Genomic DNA, 24192 nt, shown 5'->3' with positions numbered 1-24192 from the left:
TCTCCTCTTCTCAATCCTCCTTCTCCTTGTAGGACACCAGTCACTGGATTTAGAACCCACCCTAAATCCAGGATAATCTCATCTTGAACTTTTAATTACATCTGCAAAGACACTACTTTCCTACCTATCACATTCAGAGGTAATGGGGTGTTAGGACGTGGACCTACCTTCTTGAGGGTCACCAGCCCACTATAGGTATCAATCAAATGCATAAAACTGCCTGCATTATTGATGACTTCCATCATCAATAATGGAGATGTGCTTTGTATCTCTGTGTTTTGTGTGTTAATAAATTTACATTAGTATGTGTAATACTAATGGGCCTATTATGTGGAATGTCATACTTTCTCTTATAGCTAGATTTAATAAAATTTATTTGTTTTGCAGCAAACAATAGAACTTCTGATAGTCAATATGATGCTTTAATTACAAGTAATTTGGTCCCTATGTATGAAGCATTCAAAAGTAAGTATATACTTAGATTATTAATTTTAAAACACCCAAGTGACTCTTTGAACTTCTAAACTAAACACATATTTTACTGCAATTTGTTCTTGTTATCAGTCATTTTGTTCTAATTTTTTTTTTTTGGCCGCACCTTGTGGCATGTGGGATATTATTTCCCCAACCAGGGATTGAACCCGCGCCCCCTGCAATGGAAGCATGGAGTCTTAACAACTGGACCTCCAGGGAAGTCCCTGTTCTAATGTTTTAAATATTGAAACAGGAAGGATGTCTAACGTAAATTCTTTTCAACTTACTTCAACTTTGGGTGACTTGTTGCTAGAATTTTGATAATTTTTTAATCCTAATTTTACTGTAAAGAGCTAACCACAAAATAAAATTTTACTGATACTCACCATAAGTAAATGAAAAGTGTTTGTCCCTAGAGTCACAATTAATAAGGCAGTATGTGTGTTCTGACCATTTTTTAATACAGTCCCCAAAGCAGCTCAGCCCTAGGGAGGCATTTGGAGACATATTTAACTGTAATTTTGAGACTGTAACTACATCAGCAACAAAAAGCTATCATGGGTGTGGCTGTTTATTTTTGTTGCATAGACTATTTTGCAGTATTACTCAATGACCACTGACAAGTATTAAAGCAGAATTGGATGCTATTTAAAAGTACCTGTTTATAATAGAAAATATTTCCATGTTCAATAGAGGCAGACATTTTTAACGCTTTATTCTTTTATTTTTAGCAATGTGGAATTACTTCCATAGCGTTCTTCTTGTAAAACATGCCATGGAAAGAAATGGAGTCAATGTGGTTAGTGGACCAATATTTGATTATAATTACGATGGTCATTTTGATACTCCAGATGAAATTACAGAGTAAGTAATTTGAAACAAAATGGACTTTTGATCTGGCAATAGGGTATCGTAAGGGGAAACCTCAATATTTAAAATTAAAGCTCAGTATTCGAAACATTACATAACATATTTATATAGAGATGCAATTGTTGACTATTTTCAATTAGTCTATCTAAATATTTAGCAAAATTTTTATATGGCAAAGATTTAAACTAATAGGCAAAGAAAAAAATGTCCAGGAATAGTTAGAAAAATTTTTATTTGGATAATTTCTAAACTAATGTGAAAGGGAAAACGTGGTTTTGTCAAGGTTAAGGAGGTAGGGAAGACTCACTGCGCTATCAGTAAACAGAGAACCAGTTCAGCAATAAATAAAAAAAAATCAAGAAGTGACTATTCAAAATACTGCCCAGGGCTTCCCTGGTGGCGCAGTGGTTGAGAGTCTGCCTGCCGATGCAGGGGACACGGGTTCGTGCCCCCATCCAGGAAGATCCCACATGCCGCAGAGCGGCTAGGCATGTGAGCCATGGCCGCTGAGCTTGTGCGTCCGAAGCCTGTGCTCCGCAACGGGAGAGGCCACAACAGTGAGAGGCCTGCGTACCGCCAAAAACAGAAACAAAATACTACCCAATATTTTGGATAGTGGATGATTCATAAAAGTATCTCCCAGGAGATAGTGTAGGCTTCCTATAGAAAACTAGTCCTACTAAACTGTACATCTTTGGACTAAACCTGGTCATACATGTTGCTAAGAATTACTTTTGAACTCAGCACACAGGAATAGAGAGTTTTAGAAGTGTCATCCATGATTTCTCTTTATTATCAAACTGGACAGTACTGAACTATTGTCCTAAGCCTAGATTATGTAAAGCAATGATTTCTACTCATACCTTCTGATAAGATAACATTCATCATCACTAAGTGTGTGGCCTTAAATTTTGTTTGCCTTGTCCTTATTTCAGTGTTTATTGATCCTGTCTTTCACCATTTAATAATCCTAGCAAACAATTTGATAGCAATTTACTCCATGCTAGGTATGCTTCTAAGAATTTACAGATACTTCATTTAATCTGAAAAACATCCACATGTTAGATTCCATTAGTTCCCATTTAGAAAAGGAAACTGAGGCACAGAGAGGTTAACTAACTTGTCTAAGTTCCACCGCTAAGTAGTAAAGCCAGAACCCAGACAGTCTAGCTCTGATTCTAAATCACAGAAATACATTACTACTTATACCAGTTCATTTTCCTTTTAGTGGACTCATACTAATAGCTTACCTTTATTTTGCATTTGAAACTTTTAAAAGCACTTTCATGTTTGTTATCTGAGACTAAAGGACTGTCGTATCAGTTGTATGGATTTGTCCCTGTCTATGCTGCGAAGTTGGTAGCATAAGAAAACCTCCATGTTAAAGTTGAGGAAAGTTAGAAAGTCATAGACTATTAGAGGATTAGTACACATCCAAACGACTAGTAGAAGTGCGCAGCTACAGTTGAAATCCCAGCTCCTTCATTTCCAGCCCCTACTCCATTAGGAAACGTCACTGTGATGTACAAGTCAACAAAGCTAGGAGGCAGAATACCATGCTCTGCTTTTCATTGTATTTTAATATTTTCCCATGATGTTAAAATGACCAGGCTTGGACTTCTATAATCTTGATTCAGACTCATTAAGGTTTAAAAATGTGTGGTAAGATTTTGTATTTTCTATTTATTTACTTTCTTTTACTATAATTTTACTTTGACATTTCTTTAAAAATATAAAAAGACATTTCTAATCTTCAGAAGCAAAAGTATAATAACATCAAATCTTTTCAATTATGTTTTTAGATATGTAGTCAACACCAGTGTTCCCATCCCAACACACTACTTCGTGGTGTTGACCAGTTGTAAAAATAAGAGCCAAACCCCCAACACCTGCCCTGGGTGGTTGGACGTCTTACCCTTTGTCATCCCTCACCGACCTACCAACGTGGAGAGCTGTCCCGTGAGTATGCTCCTGGAGAGGCCCTGGGCCCTGAGAAAATGATTAGTCAGAGCTCATCTGGGCTTTCATAAAAGTGGCTCTGACTACAGTATATTTTTTAGGTGTTTCATGGGTTAGAGTTGTAGTAAATATGACCTCAGTTTTGAACTTTTCCTTAGACTGTTGATCTCTATGTAATTAATATCAATTTAAACATGTATATGCTTACATGAACATGTGTTTATATATGCATGTCATATATTTTATTTAGATATATTTTATTCACATTCACTAATAAGGAAAGGGGTTGTATCTTATTAGGCTTTTTATTCTGAATGCAAACCTTAAGGTTCTGTCCCAAAGTTGGCACTAAATTAATGTTTCTTAAATGAATATGTAAATACAAAAATTCCATCAACTTGAAACATGAGGTCTGAAAATACATATATATATAGTATGTATATATATGTGTATATATATTTACCTAAATACATATATACATATATGTATTTACAAAATAAGTTAGCTCGAATAACATTCCTTTTTTAACATCATGTATTAGGCCACCTCAAAACCTTTTGGATCAAGGCAAATTATATGTAAATAGTTACTTCAACTTCATATATGTTCCTTATAGAAAAACATATGTATTCTGGTAATTGGGTTTTACTGAAGTCATTCAGCGAATATATTGAATACCTATTAAGTAAACACTATCACGATAGAAGCTTTTTAGAATGCACCAAGGAAGAATACATTGTCTCTGCCCTCAAGGAGTTCATATATAACTTTGATATATAAATGAGATACAGACACATAAATGGGCCAGTCGATCATATAAGAATTATTTTAAAAATTAGAAGTAAGAGACATTACAAAGTTGGGATTCATTGTCAAATACTGTTGTAAGTATTTAGTGTTTCAAATTCAAAACACTTTCGCTGGAATAACAAATAAACGTTACATAAATTGAGGTGGGAGAAGGGCTGAGCCCTGAAGGATGGGCGGAATTTGAACAGATTGAAAGGATTAGGAAGACTCTTCTGTGGAGGAAATGAAGAAGGGAGGGACTTGGCAACTGGCTGGATGCAAGAACCAAAGGAAGAGGGAGACTCAAAGCTGAATCAGAGATTTTAAATGCAGGTAATTAGGGGGAAAAAAAGAGGGAAGTTAGGAATGAGAACTGTTTTGGCAGGTAGGTAGGATAATTAAGTGTAGGTACATCTGGTTTGTAGAAATGGGTGTTCACATGGAAAATCCCATGAGCTAGTAGAGATGGAAGTTAAAGCTTAGGTTCTAAGCCAGGTTGGGATTCATCTCTATTCTTTCATCTGTTCAACACATAACTGCCTTCACCATACTGTGTGCTATGGGCAATACACAGATAAATCAGACGTGAATTCTAGCAGAAAAGGCTCATTGTCTATCACTTAGAAGCCTAGTAAAATAAAAGAAAGAAAAGTAAGTGGCACAAAGAGGGACAGATAAAATGTAGTAGGATTTCAAAAGAAAAATACTTTCTGGTAAGGAAGGCGACATTCTAGCTGAGTCTTGAAGATAGGATTTGAACTTGAGTGTTGAATGGTTGCTTTCAGTGACTCAAGATGGATGGCAAAGTTTAGAGGCTAAGCAGCGGGTCACTCATAGTCCTAGAATGAGGAAGAGTTTCCAAACAAGAAGCTATCAGGAGATGTTGTGTAGTTGAATCTCTTCCTATTTGTCCTGTCAGAAGTTTATTTAGTTGAGACAAGGGGAAGCCATCATTCTTCACTTCCTCTTCCAGTGGCAGACTTTGGTGACTGATAGGGTGTGGTGCTCTTTTCCACTGAACCAGGAATAAATAGTTCTTTATCATAGAGGTTCTAGATAGCCATTTTGGATTGGTTAGAATGGGTGTGAAAAGAAGAAATGATTTGCTATCCCTGGTCTAGGCCCTTATTGTCTTCTATCAGGACTTTTGAAAATGAATTTTAAGTAGTTTTACTGTCTCCTGTCCTCCTCTCCTTCACCTCTGTATTTCACTATCAAGTTGCTCATCTTAAAATTTAGTTTTTCATGACGACATCCTTTCTCATCCATTTGATTGTCTATCTACCCTGAATAAAACTACAAAAATAAACAAACAAAAATCTCCCAGCCTGTACTTAAGGCTCTTCACCATTTACCCTCAGTTGACTTTGCAGACCTAAGTTCCAGGCGAACTGAGGTTCTTGAAATTACTTGAACACCCCTTGATTTTCCCTACCTCCATGTGCTTGCTCATGCTCTTGTCTCTTCTAGAATGCCCTTCTTTTCCATCTGCTAAAAATTCCACCTACACCTCAAGGTAAAGTACAAATGATATGAAGCTTTCCCTGAACATCCAATGTGGAGATGATCTCAAAATTAACAGGGCATCATCTCTATTGAATAAGACATGATCACTAATAAATTGGACATATTCCAAAATTTTAAGGAATTGGCAGTATAGTAATCAGACTATGATATCTATAAAGATAACAATGAGGCATAATATGATGAGTATGAAACAAACTTAAACCAAGCGATAATTATAAGAGAGATTGTAACATTAATAAGATGTGACTGTCAATTAGATATAGGGAGGGAAGAGAGGATAGAGCCAAAGGTGACTGAAAATTTAGGTGTGATTGGCCAGGAAATATATAAGACAATCAGTTGTTTTGGGAAGGATACATTTGCTGTTGGTGGTCTTCCGATTAAGAAACTAGTTGAGGGCTTCCCTGGTGGCGCAGTGGTTGAGAGTCCGCCTGCCGATGCAGTGGACACGAGTTCGTGCCCCGGTCCAGGAAGATCCCACATGCCGCGGAGCGGCTGGGCCCGTGAGCCATGGCCGCTGAGCCTGCGCGTCCAGAGCCTGTGCTCCGCAGTGGGAGAGGCCACAACAGTGAGAGGCCCACATGCCACAAAAAAAATAAATAAATAAAAAAGAAACTAGTTGCATATCTAGGAGGGTATGTGAGAAGCAGTATAGAATAGAATGCAAATGCATGAGTTTTGGAGTTGGGTATCTGGGTTCAGTTACTGATTTGGCCTCTTTGGGTAAACAACTGAGTGTCACTTTCTTCAAATGTATAAAAAAAATCACCCCCTCATGATGTTGTTTTGAAAATTAAATAAGATATTTCACATAAACCCCTAAGAATTCTAAATACATAGTAAGTAAATGGTAGCCATTATAAAGAAATCACATTTTATTAAGCAATTACATTCTAAAGTCAACATAAAGTGAAATTGTTTACAGATAAAATCACTCAGAATCAAATCACCCACAAAGTACTGTACATACACAAGCTGTACCCTAATAAGTGCAATTCAGCCAACATTTCCACCAGCATTAGAAGAGGTCATTGTGCTTTAAGCACCCAATGAAATAAGATTTCTTTAAGCGTCATGTTGTATGAACATTCTGCACTTTTAAATATTCTAATCACTGAGTGGGGGGAAGGTACTCGCACTATAAAATGTTTAAGGGAACAGATACCAGTTGTAGAAATGGTAGATTCACAATTCCACCTCACACTTGATGTAGGGAACTAGATTCTTATTTCCTTATATATTTTATGTCTTCCTTTGTTCTTCCATCATTTCTTTCCTCCTCCTTTTTCTTTTTTTCCCCTCAACTTTGTATGGCTGAATTCCTGTCAGATAAATGAGAACGCTGCCATAACTCCAAGTGACTATCATTATTGTAACTTAGTATATATTGGAAATGCAATTGGGGGTACACGGTTGTACTGTAAATAGAATTAGGGGTAGACAATACAGGTATGGAACTTGGAAGAGAACAGAACTATAGAGATAGATTTGGTATTAAATCACGGGAGTGAAATAAAATTTCTGAAGGGGAGAAAATAGAGAGAAGAGATCCAAAGATCAGATGGAGGAAAATGTCTATTCTTCCAGGATAGAAAAAACTAAAGTCAGCTGAGGAAACAGAAGGTGTCATCAAACAAGTAAGCAGAGCTATGGAAGACAAAGAAGGAACTTTTAGAAGCTTGGGGTAATAGCTAAGTGAAAGGTTTACAAAAATTCTACTGTTAGGTCATCCTTGACAAAATGGTTTTGTTAGTGTGATGGCAGTGATAACGAGACTGTAAGTGAATAAGGAAGAGATTAAGGAGGTGGTTAGGGGAGAAAAATACTGAAACTGGTATTGCCTCAAAAAACTAACAAACTGAGTTGTATTTTAGGGGTATACAATATTTCTATTTATGTAACAGGTCTAATACATATGTAATCAACCAACAAATTATATATATATATATATATATATATATCTAAAAGCATATATTTAAATATGGCTCATAAAAACTTGATATACACAAGGCTTTTATTCTCTTGGGATGCAGTGGTACAGCTAGAGCAGCTGTCTACAGCTGGCTTCTGTTCAGATTGGTTGGTGCTGGTGAACTATCTGATATGGAGTAGCTTGAGTATCACCCCTGCCTAGTTATAATTATGTTGTACTTAAGATCATTTAAGTACATTTCATTTCATTTAAGATCATTAAGATCATTTCATTGCAGTTTTAAAAAAGCGAAGACTGTCAGGTGTTCCCTAAACATTCAGTTAGATGGATACCAAATAAGCTGGGAGAAAATAGAGTTATAAAAGCCATGGGGGGGAAACTTTATGAAAAACGTCATCAAAACTATTAAATGTTACTAAAATGTGAAATAATGCAAGCAAGAAAAAAAGACTGAATTGGATTCCCATTAGAAATATGAGTTAATATTAGTACATCACATATATATTTTAAAAAATAATAACTCACCTCATGAATCTCACATGGAGAAATACTTCAGAGGTTCAAAACAGTGGTTTTGTCTTATACTTCCTCTGGCTCAAATAGTACCTGCCTATTTTAATCTTGCATATTTAAAAAACAAGTGAACCAGTATGCTGAAGTCAACTGAAAGTCATTTAAGCAGACTCATCTAATTAAACAAACTTGTAAACTTTCTTACTTTTAAAAAATTTAACTGGAAATTTAGCAATATCATATGAATATCAGGAAATTAATAAATAAAGAATAAGGAATTTCACAGAAATCCATGGCTCTAAATTATTGCACTAACCTTTATATATACAGTATATATAGTATAAAACATTTTTTTTTACTATACTATTTATTATACTATTTTAAACTATACTGTTTTTTATATGTAGTTAAAAACCTATTGAAAGTCAAATGGCCAAGAAATATCTGAAAAGATACTCAATATAACTCAGGGTAATAACACTTAAACAGGGATAAAGCACTATTTCACATCATGGTTTGGTAAGGATGTGGGGAAATGGGGATTATCCTCCATTGCCAATGGAACTATAAATTGCTATAAACACTTTGAGGAGTGCTAGGTTTAATATCTGGTGAAGTTAAAGTTACATGTACTCTATGACCCAGCAATTCCATTTCTATATCCTAGAAACTCATGTTCTTGAACACAGAAGACATGTGGTAATTTATCATGACACTATTATTTATAATGCCAAAAATACTAGCAATGTGGCAATGAAAAAAATAACCTGTGCTACCACAAATCATAGCTAAAAACAAAAGACTTAACTAGATCTAGATATTTCACTATGAATAGATTACAAACATAATATTGAATGAAAAAGTAATTATAGAATGCCACTTACATGATTTCTATAAATTTGAAAACATAAATCAATGCTATATATTGTATACTGATGTGCAGTAAAAGTGTAAAAACACAAACTGGATTCACACTGACTCATGATAACGATTAACTCTGAGTAGAGGAATGTGGGGACTTAACTTCATCTTTAATGTCTCATTTTTTTAAAAAAATTGTATCTGAAGTAAATATAAAAATGGCTGTGGGCTTCCCTGGTGGCGCTGGGCCCGTGAGCCATGGCCGCTGAGCCTGCGCGTCCGGAGCCTGTGCTCCGCAACGGGAGAGGCCACAACAGTCAGAGGCCCGAGTACCGCAAAAAAAAAAAAAAAAAAAGCAACAACAACAACCAAAAAAACCCAGGAAAAAGGACAACTTCTAAGTTATAAAAGATCTTTCTGTTAATGAAAAATCATGCCCCAGGGAAAATAGTCTTTTGTTTTTCTTTTTCAGGGAAATAAACCAGAAGCTCTTTGGATTGAAGAAAGATTCAACGCACATGTTGCCCGGGTCCGTGATGTGGAACTTCTTACTGGGCTTGACTTTTATCAGGAAAAATTCCAGCCTGTCTCTGAAATTTTGCAACTAAAGACATATTTGCCCACATTTGAAACCATTATTTAACTTAATATATAAAACAACTTTGGCAAACTGTAAATGATTTTTTCTGCTGAAGAATGTAAAAGTTTTCTATTTTTCCTTGACTCCTCTAAAAGCCATGTTGTATAATTTTCATTATTCTCTTCTCTTCTTCATTTCAATAAAAATATATTATTTTAAAGTTACACTTTTTTTTGCCAGAGATTGTGCTATGTTGTTCCTTGCTTATTATATTTATTATCTCACTTATAATCCTGGGCTATATTTTTCTTCCCAGCATTATCTAAATAGAAGGGAGAGTAGGAGAAGTAGGTCTCCCTTTTGAATCAGTTCTACATCAGTTTTGTTATGAATCTTTTTATACTTGGCAATCAGGCAATATTTATTAAAATAAAAAGTACACATTACCTTTATTCAGTAATTTCATTTGTAAAAGTGGTGTCAACAGATATGCATGAAATGCATGAAAATATCATCTTTTACGAAGACCAGAAGGTAACCTAAAAGACTTGTTGAGCAAATTATGGAGTTTATTTAAGCAATCAATGGGATGCGATTCCACTACTATAAAGAAAGAAGTTGATCTACATATTGACTGTATGACTATTGTTAAATGAAGAGAAGTGGTACAATAGCATGTATAGTATACTATCATTTTTCAGGGGCTGGCAAAACTTCTCTTTAAGTGTTGGATAATAAAATTTTTCAGGCTGTACAGACTCTGCTGCAACTACTTAACTCTGCCATTACACCAAGGAAGTAGTCATAGATAATATGTAAAAGGAATTGGAGTAACTGGTGTCCAACAAAACTTTATTTACAAAAGTAGATGGGGGGCTGGAGTTGGCCCATGGTCTGAAGTTTGTCAACCTTGATTTGTACACTAAAGCCAGGGTGGAGAGAGGCAGGAATTAATACTAAGAGACAGAGGAAGATAAAATTTTTATCTTGTGACTTTTGGCGTTGCATAAAATTTTTAAAAAACTCCCTCTATATGTATCTCTTTAATTTTTCAAAATGTGATTATTAAGCAAAGAGATCCCAGTACTCATTTGGGAGGCAATATCATTGGTCAGATTTTTGGATTTGCAGACTGGCAATGTTCCAGATTCATTTCTGATCTATATAGACCAGTTCATACAGGGGACACAGGCTTTGCTGGTGAGAAAAAAATCTTGTGGCACGAGCTTCAAAAAAACAAATTATTTCTATTAGGACTTCAATGGAATTATGGTCATTAATTACAAGTAATTTAAATATTAGCTTAGGGCCATTGGGTTTTTTTTTAACTCTACTTATAGAGTTAGTTTTAAAACGTACAATTCAGAGAAGCTGAAAGACAAGACAAAAATTGGAAACTATTTCCAGCTATGTGGCAAAAATGTTGATGCCCTGTATATAGACAGAATTCCTCCAATCAGTGGTCCCCTGCCCCACTGTGGCCTGGAAACCAGCTAAGATAACCTGGAATTTAGACTCCACTATGGGGGGAGACAAGTGAAGGATGGTTACAACCTTGAACTGAGTTTAACTCTGGTTGTCCTCATTGCTTCTGAGTTTCTCTTAAAGCAACTAAATTGTTTTTGATATCAGATCAAATGGGTGCTCAACATAGAAATAAAAATTTCAGTCAGAGAAACATTAAAATTGCATATTTTGCATAGAGATTGTGTAAGTTTTTTTTGGTATAATCTTATCCCATTAAAAAGAAATATGTATGTGTAAAATCATTCTTAAGGAAAGACACCACTGATTTAACAGTTCATGGAATTACAGGGGATTTACAATCGTTACTTTATAACTTTCAGTATGTAGCCTACTTTTTTTTTTTTTTTTGCGGTACGCGGGCCTCTCACTGTTGTGGCCTCTCCCGTTGCGGAGCATAGGCTCCGGACGCGCAGGCTCAGCGGCCATGGCTCACGGGCCCAGCTGCTCTGCGGCACGTGGGATCTTCCCGGACCGGGTCACGAACCCGTGTTCCCTGCGTCGGCAGGCGGACTCTCAACCATTGCGCCACCAGGGAAGCCCTGTAGCCTACTTTTTAAATAATGATCTTGTCTTACTTTTAAAATCTGAAATTGTAAATAATAAAGTTAGTTGCATTTAAAAAATATTTATTTAGAAAGAACTTCAAAGATACAGAAAGGTTGTGAGAATAGTATAAAGAACTCTGTATAACCTTCACCCATCTTCACTGATTGTTAATATTCTCTCTATGTATGTTTATGGAAAGCTTTATTTTTTTCCCTGAACTTTCTGAGAGTATATTGGAGTCATTATGCCCATTTACCCCCCCAGAACTTTAAGGTGTATCTCCTAAGATCAAGGACATTAAGTCACACAACCACAGTCAGGAAGTTGGATGTTGATACAATATCATTATTTAATTTCCAGATCAAATTTAATTTTTTCTCATTTTCAATAATGTCCTTTAAAAAATATTTTATTTTCTGGGATGCAAAACAGAATCATGCATTGCATTAAGTTTTCTTTCCTCTTTGGTACAACAGTTCCTCAACCTTTACCAAATAATGTCAACGTTTTGAAGAGTCCAGGCTATGTATTTTGTAGGCTGTCCCTCAGTTTGGGTTTGTCTGATACGTCCTTATGATTGGCTCCATGTTCTGCATCTTTGGCAGGAGCACTACATCAGGGACAGTGTGTCCTTGGTGCTTCACTTCTGGAAGCACAAGATGTTCAATTTTGCCATTATTATTGATGCCAAATTTGGTCAGTTGGTTAAGTTGGTGTTCACCAGTTTTCTCTGCTGCAAAGATAGTACTTTCTCCTTATAATTTAGAGGTTATTTGTGGGGAGATACTCGAGCCCCTATAAATATTCTGTTTCTCATTAAATTTTCACCTGTCTTTAGTATCCATTAATAATTCTTCCCTGATTCAATTTTTACTATGACAATTGCAAAAGGGTGATTTTAAAAACTGCCATTATTCCTTCTACATTTATTAACTTTCTACTGTAAGGAAAAGCTTTCCCTTCTTATTTTTGTTTGTTTGTTTATTATTTGTTTCTTTTTTAGATTTTATTTTTAAGTTTATTTTTGGCTGCGTTGGGTCTTCGTTGCTGTGCGCGGGCTTTCTCTGGTTGCGGTGAGTAGGGGATACTCTCTGTTGCGGTGTGCAGGCTTCTCATTGCAGTGGCTTCTCTTATTGTGGAGCACGGGCTCTAGGCCAGCGGCCTTCAGTAGTTGTGGCTCACAGGCTCAGCAGTTGTGGTGCGTGGGCTTAGCTGCTCTGCAGCATGTGGGATCTTCCCGGACCAGGGCTCAAACCCGTGTACCCTGTATTGGCAGGTGGATTCTTAACAACTGTGCCACCAGGGAAGCCCTATTATTTGTTTCTTATTTATATAGACTCATGGATTCTTTTTTATTCCAATTGATTAAAATACACGGAATCATTGTTTAGTTAAGTATTCAAATTGCCCCAAATTTGGCCTGTGCAAGCTCCTACAGGTGGGTTCTTGTGTCCTTTTGACATATCCTCATTATTTTCTGAGCAACTTCCTTACTTTCTGATACCAAAAATAATGTTTTAAGCTCATCTTGTACTTATCTGTGCTAACTCTGGAATCAGCCATTTCTCCAAGGAGCCCTGGTTCCATTTAGTGGGTGCTGGTACCCTAATTACTTCTGGCGTATCATTGTATCTAGGCTCCTTTAGTCAACAAGAGTACAATCTATAGCTACATCTCTTTGTCTATGTGTCTCTATTTATATCTCTATTTATAATTACATGTGTAAAATGCAGTGAGTTCAATTACCATTCAGTACTACATGGTTCTTTCTAACCCTTTCCCATTTCATAATGGTATCTTCCTTCTCCAACAGTGAGAAACTTGGTTCCCAGCATTATCAACATATTTACTCATTTGCTCAATCCTATAATACGAAGAATGAAGGAATTACTAACCAACACCATTGAGAGAAACAAATCTACTAAGTAGAATTCAAGAAATGTTTTTAGTTCTTTGTGTCTCAAGACTAAAAATTTATAATCACAATTCTGTGTTCCAAAATGACTTGTATTAATTTTTCTCCCTTCAGTGTAGTTATGTTATTCTTTCATGGATCAGGCCTTTGGTGTTGTATCTAAAATGTCATCACCATACCCAAGGCCATCTAGGTTTTCTGCTATGCTGTCTTCCAGGAGTTTTTAATTTTGTGTTTTACATTTACGTCTATGATCCATTTGGAGTTAATTTTGTGAAGGGTGTAAGGTCTCTGTCTAGATTAATTTTTTTTCTTTGCACGTGGATGTCCACTTGTTCTAGCACCATTTGTTGAAAAGACTACCTTTGCTCCATTGTTTTGCCTTCACTCCTCTGTCAAAGATCTGTTGACTACCATAGTTAATTAAGTCAATCTCCTATGTAAGGGCCTTTAACTGTTTCCAATATTTTGTAGTTACAAATATACAGCAATGAATAACCTAATCCATATGTAATTTTGTCCAAAGTGTATCTTCTGTGAAAATTCCTAGAAGTTGGTAAACATATATATGGCACTTTTATTTTTTAAAACTAAAAGTACTATATTGGCACAACTTTAATTCCTAAATTGGTATATTCAAAATCTGAATTTACTGAGATGTAGTTTTTCCCCACCAAGAATGGAAATAATTTATTTTTTCTAAATCATAAAAGAAACACATACTCATTGTAACACTATCTAAACTACATGTATATATTTATGCTATTTAACTACATATATAAACATTTTATATATAAACTACATTTACATATCAAAAATATATAATATATATTACACATTATTAAAATCACACATAATCACAGCAACCAATGATTATAACAGTTAAACTCTATTAATTCATGGCCCCTGGGCATAGCTCTCCTTTGAATATAATATTTGAACATAGGATTTGGAGAAATGTCAATCCACATTACTTTGGTTCAGAGTCAAATGTTTTTCTCAGGTGAATTTCAAAATTTTCAGGAAAATACTTATGTTTTAAGGATTTAAAAAATCCTTTCTATCAGAAAATTTAACTTATTGGAGTAAGTCCGGAAATGACTACTTGATATTTCAATAAATGCCTTGATTTTTTACAAATTGGTACCCAAAATGTGTAGCTGAGAATTAATGGAGCCTTAGGTGGGTATAGTAAGAATCCATGTTAGCATCCATGACCAGTCATCACCCCAAGTCTTCTTGAGTTATTTTTTGTCTTTTGGCCAATAGAACTATATCATCTCTCAGGTGATGCAGTTGTCTTTCCTTTTTACTCTGCTGACATCAAAGTATATGATCAACTAAAGTTTTGACAAGTGCTTTGTATATAAATGATAATTTAATACTACAGAATTACTTGCTTTTTAAATAGAGGAAACTCGTATTACTTCTGTTTTTAGTTGTACGTGTTTTGGTAGACAGGCATACAAGAAGGACATTTTTGTGAGTTCCAGTGTTACTGAATCAAGGACTACAATTAATTCTTGTTTGTAGAAAGAGAACATTCTAACCCAAATGGGGTCAACTAAGGTCTTGGGAGCAGACTTGGAAAGAAGGGAAATTTTAAATGTTGGCTTATTTTCCAGATTTAGTTAAGATTATGGAAATTTATTTTTTCAATGCCTTTCTCCATTTGTTCTTCTCTTTTTTTTCTTTCTTTCCTTCATCTCTTCCTCTCTTTCTTTCTTCTTTCCTTTCTTTCTCTCTGTCTCTTTCTCTTTCTTTCTTTCTTTCCTTCCTTCCTTCCTTCCTTTCTTCCCTTCCATTCCCTTCCCCTGCTCTTCCCTCCCGTCCCTTCCCTCCCTCCCTTCCTCCTTTCCTTCCTTCCTTCCTTCCTTCTTTGCTTTCCTTTTATGGTTTTTAGTGCCATAGTCTGAATTAAGGAAGCTCAGATTCTGTTCTGCCATAAAATAATCAGAAACAAATGAGTTTTCTGGGCAAGTAGAAGCAGATGGGTGGAGATGAAGGGGATAAAGAGGTGTACCTATTTATGTGCCAAGAATTCATCTTTAGCCATTAATTTAGCTGGCATTTAGTATAAGAATGTCCATCAGTGTTTGATCATTTTAGAATAAGTACATGAAATTTCTCTCAGTCTATTTATGCTTATAGATTTGACTGATCTTGATGCTATAAATCCCATCTGGTTTTGGCACTTGAGTTTATTTCCAAATTACATTTGGGTTCTTTGAAAATCTTCTTGCCCTAGGGACATCTCTTTCCTTCCTCCACCTCCATCCCCACCCCTGCATCACCACTACCCTACCACTACTGCTTGTCATCTGTTTACTTTGAGAGGGCTGGGCCTGGGAATGGAGACAGGACATAAACTGAAACAGTTTTCAAAAACACAAACAAGGCTGTTGGAAGAAATAACTTCCTTTTTACACAGCACCCTTGGAAGACCACAATCACTCCCTCAATCAGTGGACTCAACGTTTGAACAAACTTCAAGAAAGGAACAAACCTCAGCCTTCCAACGACAGAGGATTCATGCAATTCTGACTTGTCCCAAATCCATGTTGTAAACGTAGCTGAATAACAACTAGTAAATCATGACACCAGACTTAGACCTAGGCTGGTTCTGTTATTCTATGATATTATGTTTCTCAGTGTGTAAATTAAAGATGTATAGGTGTAGAAGAAATCTGGAGCGGCTAGCTAGTCCATCTCATATGGCTCACTCCACTAAAGTATAATGTTTTATATGTCTAAGGGATAAACAAAGACCTTAAACAATTTTTCCTATTTCTTGAAATTAAGGAATTTTGCCTAATGATTTGCATAGTGTCTTCTCTATTTAATGTGTTAGCTGTAAGGTTTGTTTATAATAGTCTCCCAAGGAATCATCTCTTCTCGGTTGTGTTATGAGGTGGTAGTGAATTGATAAGACCATGAATCCCTAAGTTACAGACACCGGGGTTTAAATCCTGGCTTCCTAGCTGTGTGACCTGGAGCAAGTTTCTTAAACCTACAACTTAGTTTTCTCATCTGTAAAAGGGGAATCATTTAGTACCTACCTCATAGAGCTGTTATGAGGATTCAAGAAGTTACCAGATCTAGAATATGTGCAACAGAGGCTCTGCCGTGGTAGCATTGCCCTCTCTCAATCACATAGAAAGCACTCTTCTTGAATGAACAAGGCAATTGTTTCTGCTTCACTTGGGTTTGGGCACAATTTCAGTGACTCAAATTTGTGGATTGTGTCAGGTTGATCTTTGCCCTGTGATTTGGAGGTTGGACTCCTATATTTCCTCCAGGATGAGTTAGTCACATTAATAGCATCCTCCATTATGGTTTGTGGTTGCCCTGATCTTTCAATTTGGTCTGCCTCTATTACAGTCCTTATTCATTGGTTAGGTCCAAGAATATTTTTATCAGTTATGCACACATTAGCAATTTAAGGGGGAAGAAAAAGCACCGTGGCGTACTTAATCTTGTTACTCTGGGATACTGAAAAAACCGGAAACAGATTGTCCACAGTGTCTCTGATCAACTGGCTTTGGCAGTAGAGTCATATGTTTCCTCCTGATCTGTCTGGATGTCATCTCAGAAAATGGACTTATTCTGATGATTTTATCATCAGTTATCACCTCAGATTGTGACTTCAGTCTCTTACAGCATTTAAGCAGAGTTTTCCACAAATTAAAAACAGAAATTTAGAATCAAATATGTAATCAATTACTTTGATACAAAATATCTTCCTCTCTTGCTGTCCCTTTGAGACTGGAACCAACTACCTTTTCCTAGTCATTCAACAACATGTCTTTCCTGTTCAAGATCTTCTCATTAAATTTATTTATTCAACTAATGTTTACTGAGTTCCTACTATGTTCCAGATGCTGTTCTAGGGGCTTTGGATAATCAGTGAACAAAATCAACAAAGATCCCTGCCCTTGAGAAGCTTATATGCTAGTGAGGAAGATAAACAATAAATAATAGGTACAACAAATAAGAAAATTAAATTATATATGTTAGAAAGAGATAAATGCCATGGATAAAAAGGAAAAATAAGGCAGAATAAAAAAGGACCAGGACAATGGGTAGTGGAAATGTGGAGGATAGTTTGCTAAAAATAATATATAAGGTGGTCAGGGTAGGTCTCCTTGAGAAGGTGAGATCTGATAAAGAATTGGGGGACACGAGGTGTTAGCCAGGCAGATGCACGGGGGAAGCTATGAAGTAATGTCCCTGGTATGTTCAAGGAGCAGTAAGAAGCCAGAATGGCTATTAAGAAAAGTTTCTTGTCCCCTCAGACCTCTCATAACCATTTCCTGCGATACACAGTAAGAATAAAAAACTAGGGCTTCCCTGGTGGCACAGTGGCTGAGAGTCTGCCTGCCGATGCAGGGGACACGGTTTTGTGCCCCGGTCTGGGAAGATCCCACATGGCGAGGAGCGGCTGGGCCCGTGAGCCATGGCCGCTGAGCCTGCACGTCCGGAGCCTGTGCTCCGCAACGGGAGAGGCCACAACAGTGAGAGGCCCGTGTACCGCCAAACAAAACAAAACAAAACAAAACAAACAAACAAAAAACTAGATAAAGGAGATTTTTTAAAAGTTGCCACCAAATCAAAAAAGTGATCAAATTTTTTTCTTTCAGCTCTTTTTGACAGTCTGAGTCATTCTGTCCCAGAATAAGATCTTCTTTTAGGCAGAGACAATAATGAATGGGGCCTACCAAGCCCTAATTAGCAATAACAAGTCTGTTAGCTATAATAACCTCAAGTATAGCCCTGCATTTTACCACCTATTCGTATTAGGATAAACCAAATGAAATTGCCATTCTTGTAACTCAAAACCTGCTAAATGTTGACAATTTCATATGGTTTGACCTATACCCCACTTTGGTAACATTAAAATGACATGTGTTTCACTTTTGGCTAAAAAACAAAATGAATAAATATTGATAACAGAAAAAAATAACATGAAGTGTATTGATTTTCAGAGATATACTTTGACATTGTCATGGAGTTTTAATTGTTTGCTTTATGAAACATTTTAAAATTCCTAAGTGTGTGTACCAAACACTTTCACATATCTTCTCATTTAATTTGATATACTTATGATTACTCCCAGTCCACATGTAACAAACCTGATAAGAATAGAGATTGAATTATTTCCTTGAGGCCACAAAGTTACTAGAATGTTGAGCCAGGATTGGACTCCACGTTTTTTGATTCTAAGTCCAGTGCTCATTCCATTATCATAATTACAGTCTTTTACTATCAATTAATCAAGATATTGAAGGATACAAGAACTTAAAAACCCAGGTCTTGCCTTTAAGGAGCTGATAATACAGCCAGGGCAGTGTTTTCTAAGGTGATTTCTGTGGAATCCTAACGTACTGGTGTGACAGTTAATTTTACATATTAGTTTGTCTGGGTCTCTTCTGGGTATTTCTGTGAAGGTATTTTTGCCCCATTTAAATCTGTGGACTTTGAGAAAAGCAGATTGTTTTTCATAATGTGGTGGGCCTCATCCAATCAGTTGACGGACTGAATAGAGCAAAAGTCTGCCGTCCTCAAGCAAGAGGGAATTCTCCAGAAGACTTCCTTAAGACTTCCTTTACAACATCAGCTCTTCGGACTTGAACTGTATATTGTCTCCTCCCTGGGTCCCTATAGTGTTGGCGCACCCTGCAGACTTTGGACTCGCCAGCCTCCAAATTGTGTGAGCCAATCCTTAAAATCAATAGATCAATAAATATTTTATATATTTAATATATATTTAATATATTATATATGTTATTTATATCTTATTAGTTCTGTTTCTCTAGAGAAACCTAATAGACCTGGAAAGCTCCATTACAAAACAGTCTATATGTTTAGAAAGTACTAAGCACTATTATGTCCTTTGGAAATATACACAGTACACATTAATATATCAGAAGCTTCAAGGATTAGTTTTACTTAAAAAAAACTTTAATCAAAACAGAAAGTACCAGCAACCTATGCATGTAGTTCTAGTGTTCTAAGGAATACACTTTGGTCAATGTGGAGCAACAAAGCCAATCTGTATAAACTAGTACTACACGGAAAGACCTGCCAAGTACTTTAGGAAAAGCACAGGGAAGAGGAAGTGTGCACAGTGGTCAGAGGCGGACTCTTGCATCACGTTGCATGAACTCCGTGTGGTTCATTTTCATTGATAACATGGGATAATTTAATGCCCGTTGTAAGGATTAAGTGAAATAACACATGCAATATGCTTAGAAAAGTGAAAAGTGCTTCAATGATAGGTTGATACTTGCTCTGAAAATTTACAGCAAGCCTATAGGTTCCAATGCGAAAGAATTCAGACTAGTCTTAAAAATTAGATTGCAGAAAAAATGTATTTTAATGACCACGTAGAACAACCCATGAATTTTAAAATATAATTTTTTAAACCGCAGTAGAGGTACTATTACACACATTATTGAGATTCAGTTACATTGTCAACTAGAGTCTTAGTGAAAGACTGGCTGATAGATCTTTGTTCTGTTCTGATGGACCTTAACTTCAGCACTTACGATGACATCACTGTCTCTTAAAGTAATTTTAGTGCATATATTGTATCACAATGATTTACTTAGATGCTTGTGAGCAATTTGAGAGTAAGAACCTTGTCTTACTCATCTTTGTACCAGTAACTACCAATGTGTCTGATTGAGAAGGGCTCAATAAACGCTAAGTTAAACTTATCTGGACCCGTTTAAGCTTATGTTAGAAAAACGCTAAGAGTTTCGGCTACACTAAACTACGCTTAGAGAGACTTTAGATGTAAGGATGTAATAACATGATTTGTCCTGCCATATGTTTAAACCTGAGTGAGAACAAATTCTGCTCAATTCTGATCTTTGTTCTTTTCTCTAGCCACCCAGGTACCCTGTAGATTGCCTGTAGTTTATAAGACACATGGACAGCAGACTAAAAAATTTATCTCATAATTAATTGCATTATATTCAGGTATGCAGAGGAGTCACCATATGCTAGTTGACAGGGAAAAAATTTAACAAAATCCAGTCTTGTTTAAAGCCTAGTGTGACCTTATAATGTAAGTGATATTTTTGGGTAGTGTTCAGACACTCTAGGATGAAAATATTTAGTTCTCATATAGTGTCTCCCCTCTTCTTCTCTCTTGGTTGGAGTCCAGGTTTAAAAGAAGTGGAGTTTCTGACCTTGTGGGGCTGGGGGGAGAGATCCGTGGCCTCCTGTTGTCCGTGAGCATGCGCTGGCTGGCATCTTCTGGCCTCAGAAGTAAGTTCCTTTCTGCCTTTCATGGAATTGCCCTATTCATCTCCAGGCTTGAAATCTACAAGTGGTGATCTCAAGGTCCATCCATTTGGCCTGGCCACCTCAGTCTCTGAGTCTCTCAAGACATCCTCCGTCTATCTGGCTGGCCCTGAAATCCAGTCTTATCCCCTATTGTGGGATTTCCTCTCTCACACTGCTGGCCCTGAGCTCAGGATCCAGGCCACAGGGAAACTGAGTAGCTCAGGAAAGCTAACTTCAGGGGCTCCATCTGTCTACCACTCTGCTCTGTGTCTATGACTGCGCCTTACATTGGATCAGGATAGCTTCCTCCCCAAGTTCACAATGCAAGACCACCTCCCCTGTACCCCCATAAGTTATTGCCTCATGAACCTAACATGTTTTGGGTTGCCAGAGATATAAAAACTGCTACAAATATCTGATTGCTTCTTCTACTCGTTCTTTATTCTTCTCCTTTCTGCAGTTCACTGAGGCCCAAAAGGAGCAGTCTTTTCTCCTTCTGGAGCTTCCTCAATGGAAACTCTATATTTTGGCAATCAAGTCAGTCCCTGAATATGTTAAAGGGGAGATGGAGGAATTTAGACAATCGTTTCCCCAAATAATAATCTGCTGTAAAGGTCTAGTTGTCTTTATGCAAAGTCCTATTTTTGAATATTAGAACATCAGCTTTTCTTTTGGTATTTGATAAAAGAATGCAAAACATTAATTTCTCCACTTCACCCGTATCCACATTTGGGCAAGTCAGGATGACGGCTTGTGCTCAAAATAGGCAAAAGAGAAAAATCACCTTAATGCTTTTCAAAATGAATTTTTTTGGAGAATTAAAGATGCTTCTTGGGCTTCCCTGGTGGCGCAGTTGTTGAGAGTCCGCCTGCCGATGCAGGGGACGTGGGTTCGTGCCCCGGTCCGGGAAGATCCCACATGCCGCGGAGCGGCTGGGCCCGCGAGCCGTGGCCGCTGAGCCTGCGCGTCCGGAGCCTGTGCTCCGCAACGGGAGAGACCACAACAGTGAGAGGCCCGCGTACCGTAAAAAAAAAAAAAAAAAAAAAGATGCTTCTTGCTTAATGAGTTTATGGGGGGTAGTTATTATTAGTTACTTAAAAATGTTGCACACAGTACTTAGGGACATAAAAGATACTGGAAATGAGGCAGGTAAAACTTTAGTATTTCTTTAATGCACTGTACCTTTCTAGGAAGACTTTAAAATCCTTTCTCACTTTTTTTCCACGCACACACAAAAATTATTTTTGAAATAATTATAGACTCACAGGAAGTTCAGAAAATAGTACAAGAGTCCAGTATACTCTTCACCCAGCTTTCCCCAGCGGTAACATCTTACATGACTATAGTAAAATACCAAAACCAGGAAATGTCATTGTACGATATTGTTAACTAGCCCAGTGGCCTTATTCAGATTTCACATGCACTCATAAAATATTACTTGTTTATATTTACACAGTACCATTTTTCTACACAACCCTGAGAGTAGGTACAGATGCAGCAAGTAAGGTTCAGAGAATGTAGAGTGTTGTCCCTCGTCCAATATGATACCCCCCTCTGAAGAGTATATGGTGGCCAACAGGGTGAAACCAACTGGTATTAAGGGCCCTGCCCTGAGACAATTTCCTTCTGGAGTCTTAACTATGCCCTTCAGAGATTTGCTAAATTCACCTGAAACCTTTGCGCCTTTTTTGAACTGCATATATTCCTAAGAGATTGACTCACTCAGTTCTTTATTTTTTTCTGGGATCTCAAGAAATGACAGATGCCTGAGATGTAGGTAACGCTTGGAGGATAAGATGCTGATGATAATGGGGAAGGACTAGCAAAGGGGAGTCAGAGGCTACCCAGGGCTAACATGCTCTCCTCCTTCACAGATTTGCTGTGGGAAAGCTGTATTCATTAGGTACTTCTGGGACAACTGTGGAATGTGGACGCCTCAGACAGAGTGGGTAACTTGGGTTTTCAGATGCAATGGCATATGAAGAAGTCGGCTATTAAAACCTAAAATTGTGATTGTCTTTATTTTAAAATAAGAATAACGTAGATAATACATGAGCATAAAGTTGGAAACCCCCAAAACAGCAAGGACGAAAGTGGAAGAGTTACACTCATGTTTCAAAAGGCAATTAGGGAAAAACAGCACAGTGCACCATAAGGCTGGAAACCAGTGGTCTGGAGGTTTGAGCAGTGCCAATGAGGAGAAAAAATTTCCATAGAATTTCAATAACCAAGCAGAGTCAGCGTGACTCAAGACACGTCTGGAGTTCAGACTTATTTGATGGAAACTTTGTAGGCTGGATTTTCCTCTTTCCCACTCTGACTTTACAAGCCAGAGCCCACATACTTGGAAACAGTAACTGGGCAATTACTAAATGGTTGCTGAGTGATGGCGTAAATAGTTGGAAAAAAGCTTGAATTTGGATTCATGACAGCTATCAAGGTAAGTCTTCCTACCCTCACGTTATAGTTTATATACTAATAGGACACATGATTATCGAAGCAAAGTCAAAGTTTGCTATGTATTTCCAGTTAAAATTCATCTTGATTTGTCAAGTGTTATACAAAAGTATAGAGGAAATTTTTTTTTTAGATTTCTAGAAAATTTTCTTCAAAAAATACTTTGCATTGGGAGGCTCCACGTGTTCTCGGAAGCCACCACAATGTGCTTTCTGAGAGGGCATACAGAAGGCTCCCACGTAGAGGGAACTTACATTAAGGAGTTAAGTTAAGTTAAGTTCTGTCACCAAGGGCTCCAGGAATGACCAGCTCTTTCTTCTCGGGAGCCAAAGCTTGGAACAAGGACAGACTGAGAGCAGAATTGAAAGAGTCCTTGTCACTTTCATATTGTATATTTATTCATATATGTTTATGGGTATACTTTGTGTATTTTGTGTACTTTGTGTACACAATGATTTTGTGTATTTATCCATCTGGTGGAAATAATATTCTCTTAGCTACGAAATTTCACTTCCATCACCACCACCACACACACATACCTGTTTTATTGGGTGAATATTTTGATAAACTGCCTGAGAAGGAACATAAAACACCCACGGGCCAGACTTAACCCGTGCTAAGTAGTTATTGGTCTGTGTTTTATTGCAATGGTGAGGGCTGTTGTTTGTGGAGGGTAGTGCTGGCAACCAGCCCAAGGCTGGATTTTGGACAGTACCGAGGATTTTCTGATTGACACAGGAGAAGGGGGCAAACAGTGAAGGTTAACTTTACTAAGTTTTGCTGGGTGATATGTGATGTAATTTCCTTTCTTCATCTCCCCTAGAAATCTTCAGTAAAATTGGCATTACTTATGAATGAATTTTGGTGTCGGATTTCTTTTGGGGATGTGGCAAAGAGCTGAGTTTAGTTTCAGAGTAGACACAGGGTGAGAACAGAAGCCACCACAGA

The 24192-nt window shown here is 37.0% G+C and overlaps 1 protein-coding gene across 1 annotated transcript in view; it reads left to right on the top strand.

Moving 5' to 3' along the window:
* Positions 1-9730, top strand: part of ENPP3 (ectonucleotide pyrophosphatase/phosphodiesterase 3) — a 64121-nt gene extending 54391 nt beyond the window's left edge. The window contains exons 22-25 of the mRNA XM_004263823.3: positions 388-465; positions 1206-1338; positions 3147-3303; positions 9399-9730. Of these exons, the coding sequence (XP_004263871.1) occupies positions 388-465; positions 1206-1338; positions 3147-3303; positions 9399-9569 (539 nt within the window). The 3' untranslated portion in view covers positions 9570-9730. The remainder of the gene's footprint in view (positions 1-387; positions 466-1205; positions 1339-3146; positions 3304-9398) is intronic.
* Positions 9731-24192: the final 14462 nt, after the last annotated feature.

Source organism: Orcinus orca, chromosome 12 (genome assembly GCF_937001465.1).
Source record: "Orcinus orca chromosome 12, mOrcOrc1.1, whole genome shotgun sequence".
In the NCBI taxonomy this organism is placed as follows: Eukaryota; Metazoa; Chordata; class Mammalia; order Artiodactyla; family Delphinidae; genus Orcinus; species Orcinus orca.
Note: the sequence above shows the minus strand (reverse complement) of the source record. Positions and strands in the feature narration are given on the sequence as shown.